General features: G+C 39.8%; 1 protein-coding gene across 5 annotated transcripts; it reads right to left on the bottom strand.

The window, feature by feature from the left end:
• Positions 1-2,461: 2,461 nt before the first annotated feature.
• Positions 2,462-10,124, bottom strand: gsdf (gonadal somatic cell derived factor). Of its 5 annotated transcripts, none has more exons than XM_086151970.1 (7): positions 9,899-10,124; positions 8,654-8,811; positions 8,420-8,509; positions 7,684-7,814; positions 5,999-6,986; positions 5,213-5,879; positions 4,302-4,493 (listed from the first exon to the last, which is right to left on the bottom strand). In XM_086151970.1, the coding sequence occupies exons 1-5, from the start codon at positions 10,015-10,017 to the stop codon at positions 6,843-6,845; spliced, it is 642 nt and encodes a 213-aa protein (XP_086008096.1). In that variant the 5' UTR covers positions 10,018-10,124; the 3' UTR covers positions 4,302-4,493; positions 5,213-5,879; positions 5,999-6,842. The 5 variants fall into 5 exon arrangements, with proteins under 5 accessions (XP_086008099.1, XP_086008101.1, XP_086008096.1 ...); XM_086151971.1 differs by having other exon boundaries at positions 5,213-5,295; XM_086151972.1 differs by lacking the exon at positions 5,213-5,879.
• Positions 10,125-12,801: the final 2,677 nt, after the last annotated feature.

Genomic DNA, 12,801 nt, shown 5'->3' with positions numbered 1-12,801 from the left:
TGTCTCCCCTTGGTTGTTGGGAAGTCTAATAACAAAAAAAAAAACAAAAAAAAAAACAATTATCATACATTTCTCCCCCCCCCCAAATAAATGTACGAAAATCTGGTATGTCCTGTATTAGAATATAAAAGTCAGGCAATTACTGAAGTACAAATTGATTTTCTATTTGTATGTGTTATTCTGTGCTTGATTGTTTTTTTTGTTGTATTTTGGGACAATGACAGGACAATTTTGTTGCTCTAAAGAAAAAAATAATTACTACATATTTGTGTTAATTGGTGTATTGTTACAAAACCATCATGAATGTATCTCAACGGATGTGGCATCTGAATTCATAACAGACATTGTTAGAGTGGCATTTTTTTTCCCGGTGCGTTATCTCTCGCAGCTACGTTTAACATGAACCTTTGCGAAATCGCCTCTGGTGTTTAATAACCATTTGTTTTTTGTATATTGTGCAGATGATGATGGCTTACATTGTCACAAAATGGGCTTCTATTTGATAGGTTAAATTCCATGGTTTCAAAACATGGTAATTATTTTTGGAAATTGGCAGTGGAACAATGTGAGTTTTAATTACTGTTGAAAAACAACCATTATGAGTATTTTTTTTTGAAAAACACATGGAAAACATGACATTAGTGATAAAAGGTCACTTTAAAGCAAAATATACCGAGAGCTGCCTGTGATAGTCGACTAACTATTAAAATACATGAAAAAAAACAAAACAAAATCAGACACATTGTTGGGCAAAAAATACACAAATTTATGAAATGTTTTTATTTCTCTTTTCTTTTTTTACATTTAAAGTATTGCCACTGTTTATTTTAGAGAATAATTTGATATAAAAGAGTGGGGGTAGTCACAGGATGTCACAGCATGATGTCTGTTTTAAAAATGTGAAGTAGTGACAAAAGATTCCTGCTCAAAAGTCAAAAATGTACCAACCTTGTGTCTCTCCCTTACCCCCAACAAATTCAACACATTTTTTTATCATGCTTCTCATCAGGGCACACAGGATGGATGCAGGATAACAAAAAAAAAAGAAGTGTGTCTGCCTGGCAGTGGCATGAGTTACTGCAGGTCTCTGCGGGTTCGTTACTGGACACGCGTTCTGTGTGGTTACATAACGCCGCCGCCGACTGCCAACAGAACACCCTCTACCTGAATATCTAAATGCACTGTGATACTGTAGGTTTGCTGATTTTTTATTTTTTTTCCCCCACAGCACTTCACACCAAGGAGTGACTCAGAGCCCTCACATGCTTTGAGACCTCCGCGAATCCAAAAGACAAGATCAGACATGCTCGGGGTGGTTTGACCTCGATAATCATGATCCACTAGATACATTTAATTTGAGATACTCATTCTGGAAGGTAACAAAAAAAACGGATGTTCTACTTCCACTGATACCCTTTTTGTCAATTCACTCATCCTACTGAATAAATGAGAGCATAAAACTCTCATATGGAAGCATTTCTAATGTGATTTTTTAAACACCTCTACAACATAGAGAATATAGTTACTTTCTTTGCCACATTCATGTTTTCATTGTCATTTTCACACTACGTAATTCCCCTTACTGTCTTAATGCAGGGTAAATTCATTCATGTTTTTTTTATTAGGTGAGCATCGTGATCCTAAAATAGTGATCAAAAAAGAAAAAGAGCAAACCTTTGCAGTTGCTGTGTCATGCTGGTTAGCAAAAGGTGGCAGCCAATACATTCCTGCATAAGAACATGAATCATTTTTAACCATGAGGAATATAAGAATCAGGGTTTCAGTAAGTATCAGGAATTCATAGAATATAATTCACAATTCTACAATCTCACTACACTTCCCCATTCACTACCTCATCCATTCAATCTGCTGTCTCTCCTATCCTGCCTATTTTTGTTTATCTTATTCATTGCTATTTATTTTTGTCACTCTTATATTGTTATTTAGTTCTAGTTGTGTATTTTTCACCCTCACTGTTCCTTTATGTTGCCCATTGTCATCCCTGATGCTGTTTGCTGCCTATTTATTTGTGGATTTTTTTTCTTTTTTGGTCTTGCTATCTCCTGTCTTCCGCCTTTCTATTTATATTCATATTTATTTCCTATTTTTTTGCATTATAACCGTGACAAAGAAATTTCCCCGATGGGAATCAGTAAAGTTTATCTTATCTTTATCCATTGATGCATGTTTGGAACCCGGTGAATAACACGCACATTTACAGCATCTCTTTTAGTGAATGCAAGTAAGAATGAAACTGATCTCATTCTAGTGATTTTGCACTGTGGAATGCAGTTTAAAATGTCCTTTTCACATTATATCCCGTGATCATTGCGCCATCTAAAGTTTACAGGGTGGGATTTCTTTTCTGTCAGTTTCAAATACGACCAATGAGAGGCGCTATATCTATAGTTTTGGGCACACGAAAAAAAAGCACAGCATAAAAAAAAAGAGGGAGCATAACTAACCGGACAATGAATCATTTATTTTTAGTAAATAATGATGATTCACATAAGATGACAATGAGAACCGCATACCGACATACAGCAAGTGTACAGCGAACAGACAAACACTGGAGCTGGACAATGTTTCCTAACAGATTTTGTGTTTCCATTGAAATGCGTTCGTGTAAGTGCCTGCCTTTCCTCAATTGTTTGTTTGTTTGTTTGTTTGTTTGTATGTTGTAAAACACTGGAAAAGTAATCAGGTTTTTGATATTACATGGTGGTTTCCACATTTGACCTGATCATAAATCTATGGCTCTAAAAAAATAATCCAAAAATCCATAAACCACAACTATTAACAACTAGTATTTACAATATCTATTCAAAAGAGAACATTTCCATGAGTCTTTACTGGAAAGAGTCAAAACAGTCAAGATATTAAATCAAGGTTAATGATATATATTTTTGTCTGTATGTTTTTGAAACTGACTACATTGTCTACATTGAGTAAATATTTCACGTGATGGATTACGTTTTCAGTGTTGCCGAGAGACGCCAGCCGAGGCCCGAACATTCACACTTGCACACTTGCGATAAACGCCGGTTTACAAAACTTCATTCTTACACGTGGTGTAACACACTGTTCCTGAATCTGAAACTGGGTTAGAAACCCAGATTCTGCAAAAGGCTCTTGTAAAATGACCTATTTCTGGAATCAAGTCCTAAACCCTGATTATTATGGTTACTTAACATTTAAGATCAGATCTCTGTTGGGAAATTTGTGTAATACTGCCTCAGGAGAGCGAATAAAACATACTTGTGATGCAGTTACGAAGGCACTAACTTTGCTCCACACTCAAAATCTACCAGCTCCCTGTCTGGTGACTTGGATATTACGCAGTAAGTGGAACAGAGGGCAAAAAAATAAAATAAAGCCCTACCGGCGTTTTCATAAGGCATTTCAAATCCGTAACAGCAGAAACTGTCGAGATGTGTATCCAGTGGCAGGTGATAGCGAGCTACTTGCAAATCATTGGGCATTTTATCAAAACGACACAGGAGAGGCACTTAAATTCACCTGTATCATCGCACACGTCCCACGGTAAACCGACCAACCGACCAACCTCTGCGAATCGGTCAGTCGCAGACGATTCCGTCCTTATAGGTTTTGATTTCTCTGCCAGAATGTAACCAGGTAAGGCGGGCATTTAAGAACGCTGTCCCCCGAGGCACCTTGCTGGTTGACGACGTTCACGCAGAATAACGTCTCTCTGTTCTCTGGGCTGAAGTGCCCCGTGACGTCATAACGGAGGCCGCAGCTGTCGGCGATGGCGGTGGGACTGCTGTGTATGTGCAGCGTGGAGGCGGCCGACAGGACCTGCAGGCGTCCGGGGTCTGCTGCAGGTAAATCCATGGGTAACACCACATAGGCGTGCTGAAAGCTCTCTCCTACGGTGCACTTCAGTTCTGTGGACCAACAGTATTCCCCGAGGTCACCTGAGAATGAAAAAAAAAAAAAGATGACTGACCGCCTTTGCGTGCAGATCATTGAATGACGATGATGATCAAGTCATAACAAGTCAGAGTTTGAAGAATTTTAAAGCTAAAGTAGAGCTGAAACCGACAGACGGGTTCCTTACCTTCTGTAGAATCTGTAAACTGTATATTATGTTCATCTTGAAGTTGTAATTTTTTAACATATGTCATCCCGGTGCACTCCAATAAACAGTCTGTGAGCTGCACTGGGCCTGTGATTGGTGTCAGCAGCGTCTGCCTCTCTGCACAGTCAAAGGCTCCTCCGGCCAGAGAGAGGGGAGACAGGATGCCGAGAGACAAAAAAACAGCCAAGTATCCTGACATTCTGTCCAGTGTCGACCGATCTGAGTCCTCGGCGTCTTCTTACAGTCTTGGTGTTAGTCCAGGGTGAATATTGTGATGCAACAGTTTGTGTAAGGTTTTTTTTTTTAATGAACAATCTAGCCCCAAGGTCTCTGTGGCGCAGGTAGGATGATGAGTCCCCACAGGAGTTGCTGTCACTCTTTTCTTTTCAGTCTATAACAGGCATAAACACAATTAAATCAAACTGCTTCAGCTTTCATTATCAGCTCAGAATTTTTTTTTTTTTGACAAAGTAATGTTATGTATACTGAAGTACCTACACTTGGTAAGAAAAAAGAAAAATCAATTTGAATAAATGGTCTACATGAAAAAAAAGGGAAAATCTCATGGAGAGAATAGCCTACCTGCAGTCAATTGCAAAAACACAGAAGGAAATCTACTGACTATAAAAGTGAGAAAAACTTAGAGCAAGAGTTTCACTGAGCTCTGCTGCCTAGTCAAAAAAAAAAAAAAAAACAGCTCATTTCTTTGAATGTCTAAATGCAAAGTGCAGCTGGGAAAAAAAAAAATGAAGTTATAGGACTTGACGTTCTTATATAATCCATTCGCACATCTCTCTGTGTGAAAATAGGAAGAAAAAAAAAAGAAGTTTAAAAAGTGTGGGTGCAAATATTGAAACCTGCAAAATCATCATCACATGTCCAACAAAGCATCTTTGAAATGAGAAATCTGTGTAAACAAGCCAGTAAATGCGTGGCAAAAAAAAAAAAAAAAAAAAAAAAATGAGACACGCATTTCAGGTTCTGGTTAAAGCAACTGTTCCTGCACATCGAGGACTGTAATTCCTCCGACCGATGCAAAAAAAAAAAAAAAAAAACATTTAAACACAAAACAAAGCATTACAGAGCGCTGATCTGCTGTCGTCGCCTTACCTCCAGCCCAGTCGCACTTTTCCTGCAGGGAAGGAAGAAGCCTTTGGCTGCAGCTGCTCTGTAACCCGACAGGTGGGTACAAACTGCATTCAAGCAAGCAGATCCGGTTCGCACAAATTCAGAAAAGACGTCTCATTTCGGCAACTTCACCCGTGCACGACGCCATAAAGTTACTCCTCGAGATAGAGCAACACACACACACACACACTCAGCATGTGGTGCACAAGTGCGCCACATGCTGCTCTTACCCAGGGGAGACGGTTTTTCCTGGAGGCTGGTGCCAACATTCATTCCTTTCCCATTTTTCCTCCCCTCAAGTTTAATTTGACAGACCTCTAATCGTTAAAAGCTGGCATTAATATTTTAAATTGTTATTATTATTTTTTTTTCCCTCAATCCCTGCTCCAAATCAGAGCAATAAGCGTCAGAGCGGCGTTGATTTCAAAACCTTTATTTGAATAAATGTGAGAGATAAATCATTAACTCAGCACAAATGATTTCAGAGTATCGGGAGCACTAAAAACAAACAAACAAAGCATGAGACACTTAATCTGAGGTGAAATATTACAATTCAAAGTAGCAGTCCAGTTGAGAAATATAATAGTCTGGTTACTGCTGTGAACGCGAGGACACCAACAAACAGATGTGAGGGTGCGATCCAACAACACTGAGGAAAATGCAAGAAATAACACAATCAAGTCTTGAAACGAACGAGGAAAGTCAAAGAAAGAACCGTCCAAGTTAGTAATACATGACTTAAAATGACACAGATCCTCTAAAACTGACCATTTTTTCGCAGCCTCCCCTCGGACTGTAAGTAAGAGCACAATTCGGTGGGACCGCAGCGCTTCCAGCCGGCTCTTGTTAGATTGAATTTTCTCCATAAGAGGAGAGACTGTTGTTTCACAGGTTAATAGAGGCAACTGGCCTGTGAGGGGATTTGGCTCTGGTGCGTCTCACATTTTTGGTAGGAACACTCAGTACAAGTTAGACGCTGAAAATAGAACTCGGCAGCTCAGAGACTTTATCGAAAGATAAATCGGCAGCATTTAACCTAAGTTCACGATGGGTTGTCGTGTTCGTGGAAATCATGAAATTCTTAAAGAGAAGTCCTTTCTGAGCCTCGAAATTGTTTGGCAGCAACACATTTGGAGTCGATGCAGGAAACGCACGGGTGGAATTCAGATCGGTGACTCCTGCACGCAGTTTGGGTGAGAAAAAACCCACGGGTTTGGTGTCGGTCATGGCTGCAATGAAAACCGTTCCTGTTTTAATCGAGGCAGGAGAATATTCGTCACCGTTCCGAATCATCTGTCGCGCGAAGGATAGCATACAAATACAGACTCCGTGGAGGTCAATCGGTCGGATATCGTTAACAGTCGGAGCGGCACTTAAATAATACTTTCTGATCGGAGAAATACAAACTTTCCTGTGTTTCAATGTTCTCAGAGGATCCCGACAATCGACCTCCAAAACCAGAAACAAAACGACCAAAAAAAGCAGCATATGTGTTTGTGAGAGAGGACAGCCCGCCATATAATGTTAGTGTCGATTTTTTTTTTTTTTTTTTTTTCTGTTTTTAATGCAAGGTTTTAATGCCTCACTAATGTCACACGATGGATTGGTAAAGTTACTCCACACTGGCCTTCTGGTTGCCGCCCGTTCCACAGCCGCAGCCACGGACCAGCTGCACGGAGGAAATAACAACGGTGCTGAACTCGGTCACGTAGACCACAGGCACCGTTTCCTCGGAGGTTGGCTGGCAGCACGGCATCTGGGACCGGAGAGCAACAAGGACACGAGTTCAGTCTGGTTCTACGCACCGAGGAACATTTCATTCACCTTTAGATGATTCCTGCAGCTGAGTGAACATCATATCATTATATACCATCTTAAAAAGTTGCAGTGGTCAGTGCAAAAAAAAAAAATTGACATTAAGAGGAAAAAAAAAACGGCTTAAATCGTGCTCAATGCATGGACGCATCTCCATCGCTATCTGTTGCCATAAGAACTTTATTCAGGTTTTATGAAGTAGATGCATTCGGAGAAATATTTCTGATTTCTTGTCGGGACGTGCCATGGCTCGTAACTGATAGTTACAATTATTTTGACAGCGCGAGGCTGCCAAAATCAGACTGATCCACTGGCAGATGTCTCAAATCCAAAACACACCAACCTAAGAATGCAACTGTTTGCATGAGACGTTTCACAAAGTCAATAAATCAAACTGCCTTCTTCTTATTCAATCTCTCTCAAGGTCGATGATTTAGTTGTATCTTATCTGCTCTGGAAGAGGGCAGAAAAATGGCCCAGAAGGCTAAAGTAGGTCTTTTTTCGCAGTCAATAATTCAGTCTTGCAGACACACAAACGTGTTGTTTTATTCTGCAAAGGTGCACCGTTTCTTTGACTGCACGTAAATCGGGCTGTTTGGTGAATTGCAGAACCTAAATGAGAAAAATGTTAGTAATACCTGTGAGTCTGGGTCCTGGAAAGGCATGTTGGACAATGGACAAGGCACAGGGCCGTCTGTGGGGCTGCACAGGGCACAGTGACCAAAGATGACGCTGGTGGGATGGAGCACCCAGTTGTCCCAACCCAGATCTGGCAAATATAAAATATGAGACATGTTTTGATATGTTTTAATTCACAATGAGATCTGCTTACACAAATGATACCTGTAATACCTGTATTTAGATAAGGACGCTTGTTTTTACGCAAAGAATAAGAATAAGAATAAGAACAACTTTATTTATCCCGAAGGAAATTGTTGTGCCAGAGTTACAAGAAAAACATAACAATAATAAATAATAGTAGAAAACTGTATAAACAATAAAAAAAAGAAAAAAAAAAGGGGTGGGGGAGAATAAGAAATACAAATAAACTATTAAGTGACTAAGGAACGAGTCAAGACTATAAAGTGTTTTAAGGTCTTAAGTGCCAGGTGAAAGATAAGGAGTGCACAAGAGTATGAAATGAAATATTGCACAGTTATGAATATATATACAGATAAATTATTACAATTTACACTAAGTGGGTTTTTTGTTTTTTTTTTTTTTATGCTTTAAGATTTTGAGATTCCCTGCGGCTGAATGGAGAGGAATTAAAAAGTCTGATAGCCACATTCTTTTGACAAGAACCTTTCTTTTTTTTTTTAAATGAATCCTAATAAGAGTTTGTTAAAAACTTGACAAAACACACTTGAACACCTTTCATGTAGATCTCAGTGGCCGTGGAGCAACACTGCAGGATTGTGCTGTTTTCAGCAGGTGGCCCCGAGTAGCCAGGCAGAGCTTGGACTAAGAGGAGATACAAAATGATACAGAAACAGACACAGCAGATTAAATGTTGACAGGTGGATTTGAGGACGATACTAATGATTATCAGGTGCGAGCCGCATGCGTGGGACTCAACGGCTATTTGTTTTTCTGGGTTCCACAAACCTGGAGACACCTGGATCTCCTGGAAGGGCCCGCCGAAGGTTCTCCTCCATTGTTCCCTGACACCGTCCAGCGCATCTGCAGGCAGCCGTGGAACAGACTGCAGGTTGAGTGCATGGAGGAGGCTGTTCCTGATGTACTCCAATGATTCTCCCTTGCACCTGAAAGGGAGATGTCAAGCATAAATACATTCAGGGCATCCTTTAAATTTCCTTTCTGAATGTGAAACAAATGCAATCCGTTATCCCCTTCACCGAAATGTAGTTTTTGCCTTTTTTTTTTTTCTCTCGAATTGCTGCAGTTAAATATATTCCAAATAGGGTGGTTCGCTGCAAACGGTGCCAATGCGCGGTCTGGCAGCACGTACTGCATAGAGCACTGCCTCCTTATGTTGCCAAAGCTTAATCAGATAGTCATAGTGTGTTGCAGGGCCGCAAAATACAGATTTGAGGAAGAAAAAAAAACAACTACGCATTAAATGGCTTTAGCACATGCGCTTCATTGTAGATTATATGTTTCAAAACTATCATTCATGCAAATTTTTCTTTTTTCTTTTTTATTCAACCTTTATTTAACCAGGAAAAAAGTCCCGTTGAGATTAAAAACCTCTTTTACAAGGGAGTCCTGGCCAAGAGGCAGCAATAGGTTACAGACAGAACAATATTACAAACAGTTAAAAGAAGCAATTACTTTTTGACAAGTTGACCTCTAGTGTTCTCAGTTTGGTTTTAAAAGCATTTAGTGAGATAAAATTGGGGAGTTTCCAGTCTTTTTGAAGTCTGTTCCAGGCAGTGGGGGCAGCATAGGCAAAAGCCCTTTTCCCTGGTTCTGTGCGTGCAAAAGGGACATAAAGCAACAGTTGATCATGTGATCGCAGCAGGTGAGAATCAACAGTCCGCCTTGTGACTAAGTCACAGATGTAAGAGGGCAGCAGCCCGAGCACGGTCTTATAAATAAAAGTGTACCAACGTCCCGACCTCCTGCTGGACAAAGAAGGCCATCCAACACGGGAATATAGTTCTTAACCATTTACAATTTGTTATGAACCTCAGTGAGGCATGGTACACGATGTCGACTTAAAGTAAGAAAAATGTCATATATCTCGAGACAAACCAAAGTGAGTTTAAATGCTCCTTGCACAGAAAGGAAAGTCAAAAAAAAAAAAAAAAGCAGAACATCCACCGGGCGGGAGGAGTAAAAAGAACATAGGTCAATATGTTTCGCATCGTAAACAAATCTGATACCGACCTGGCGGAGGAATCGGAAGTCTCGGAGGTGGCGGGTTCTTCCCTAGACGGCTGCAAGACAAATGCAATCGCGACCGAAGAGCCGAGAAGCATCAAGGTGACAATGAATGCAAAGGCCATGACGGAAACGATCTCCGGACGGTCGAGTTACGGCTCTGGGCTTATGGCAGGTGAATGCCGTTGCTGGTTCTGTGCGTCTCGTTGGAGGAAGAGATAGGAGTTACCAGACAGGGATGCTGCACAAGGTATTGTTTGTCAGGGCCTGGGAAACTGGGTTTTTATCTTCCTGTACCCCGGCTTGGCCTTGAGATACTTAACATTGTTGTCCTGTCCCCTGCTCTGTGTGAAAGAGAAAAAGGAGGATGATCCATTGGGGGAAAGACAGAGAAATGAATAGATGGGAATCAGAGGTGGAAGGAAACCTAATTTGGTATCTCTTGTTAACCTATTTTTTTCACAAGCGAAAATAATCACCGATATATTTTTGATAACTATCACAAGCTCAGTAATGTTTTTTTTTTTTTTATTGTTTAAACATAACACACCTGTGAGCCCAAGAACATTGGCTGATGTAACTCATGTGTGATGTGAGAGTGATGTAACTCACTCTCACTGATGTGCCAGCGAGAGTGGACAGAAAAACTTCATTAAAGATAAAAAAATGGAAAAAAAAAAAGAAAAAATATATATATACACATATATATGTATATATATATTTATTTTTTTTTTTTCATGATTTTTTTATTTCATTTTTTTCATGAATATATATCTATATATATATATGTATATGTATGAATATATGTGTGTGTGTGTGTGATAATGAGGTCAAAATGGTATGAATGGTAAATTATATTTAAAGGATGTATGATATGTATGTATGCATTAGATGTAAACAGTAAAGACTGATTTTGTGATTTTGGCTCTCCTTCTCCCTGGGTGCAGCTTGGAGGACCTCCGGATCTGTGCAACCCTGTCAGGAATGCGATCACTTCACTTCCAAGGAGGAATAGTTGCAGTTATTTTTTTCCAAAACAGACAAAACATTCAACATATTTAAAGATATCAACATGTACAATGTAAATATATAGTAGGCATTCATTGTAACATTCAGTGTTTACATAAACAAACAGCTATAAAGATGAAGCGTCCATTAAAGTACGTACAACATTTAGTGGCTTTACACAGGCACAATAAATGTGATGTATGGGATGTACGGTGTAAAATAACGCAGTTATTTGATGCAAAGTTCGTTTAAAATTCACGATTCATTTTTCATTTTAGTGCCGGAATTCCTTGTGTCATCTTCCATATTGGAAATGTTTGCTGTTTGCTTCATATTTTTTTACAGCAGCCAGCAGAGGCCCACTGTCTTGTGAGTCCTGGTGGTGAAGGATGAAGTATTTCCTCAAGTTCAGCTGTTAGTTGTGCACACATTTTGCTAAAGAGAAGGCCAAGGAGGGTCACCTGCCCGGCTCAGAGTCCGTAAACGCCATGCATTGCGGCCTCGGGACGGTGCATTTGTTAAGTGACGTTGTCGGGCATGCAGAACCGCAGCAGCCCGACGTCAACCCGTCTCCTCACGTCCTCAAACCCGCCACCTTGGCGTCTGACCGTACGCAGCACACCTCTATCCGGTTCTGTCGTTTATCTGTTCTGTCGGTCTTGTCAGTCTCCTCTGTCATCCTCGAGCTTCCGCTTCCATCGGTTAAGTCAGCGTTTCTTGCACGCGAATACATTTGACGAAAAGGAAATTTTCCTCATCTGCCGTCGGTCGCAATAATGCAAGCTAATCCGACATATTTCAATCCTGCAAACCATCATTTCCCCCCCCAAAAAGAAGCTTGGGAACCTTTGACTTGACCAGTATTCCCAGTCAGATTGTTGTCTTATCCACTGTGCCAATTCTTCATCTCTTAAACATATTGCACAATAGCATGAATAGCAAAATAGCAAAATAGCACGAATTCAAGCAATGTTTGAATAGTATTTAAGTATTGCATATGAATACATTTAAGTAGCAATAAATGTCATAGATATCAAATTTTTTTTTTTTTTTTTTAGTCTGTGCAAATTTGTTCCTCATATCGCACCACGAAAGCGGTTCATCCATTCATGGACAGCAGTTACTGCTTTCTGTACACATCGCATTTCTTGGCTGTATATGAAAGACAGTATCTTCACAGAGAAACATAATAAAAAACATTATTCCCCTGCAGGTGACATTCAAGGACGGAGATCCACGGGGAAGAAATGTAACAAAAAGTTAAAGGGAGCGCTGCAGGTGAAGTTTATATCCGGCCACATAAAAAAAAAAAAGTAAGCTCTGACAGTTATACGAGCCAGCTAGGAATAGATACATTCTTGGACTGATTATTTCCAAACCTGATTCCATCACTTAAAGTCTCCCATCCACTCACAACAGGAGACTTTTTGGTACCATTATCTTTTAGCTTGATACCTCATTTGAGTACCTACCAGTTTGTTTTTTTTATCTTTAATTTTATCAGTATACCATACAGGGCCGCAAACTGGATATGAGCAAAAATCTCATCTAAAATAATGTTGAAAATACCTTAAATCACGACGATTTTTTCGGTCGTAGTAATTATTTTGCTGTCTTTTTTTCTTATTTCTGCTTGTAATTCAAGTTGCGTGATGCACAAAATGTGACAAGGGACAGAGAACGCCATGCGATCTCTTTGGGAAATAAAAAAGCTGTAATCACTGTTGGATGACAGTGGAAATCCTGCAAAGTAGCCTTTACAGGACCGTCTCAGAAAATGAGAATATTGTGATAAAGTTCTTTGTCTTCTGTAATGCAATTAGAAAAACAAAAATATCATACATTCTGGATTAATTAAAAATCAACTGAAATATTGCAAGCCTTTTATTATTTTAATATTG

The sequence above is a fragment of the Fistularia commersonii genome, chromosome 9, assembly GCF_037954325.1.
Source record: "Fistularia commersonii isolate RoL2024-O1a breed Wild chromosome 9, RoL_Fcom_v1.0, whole genome shotgun sequence".
In the NCBI taxonomy this organism is placed as follows: Eukaryota; Metazoa; Chordata; class Actinopteri; order Syngnathiformes; family Fistulariidae; genus Fistularia; species Fistularia commersonii.
This window is presented reverse-complemented; position numbering and strand designations above follow the sequence as displayed.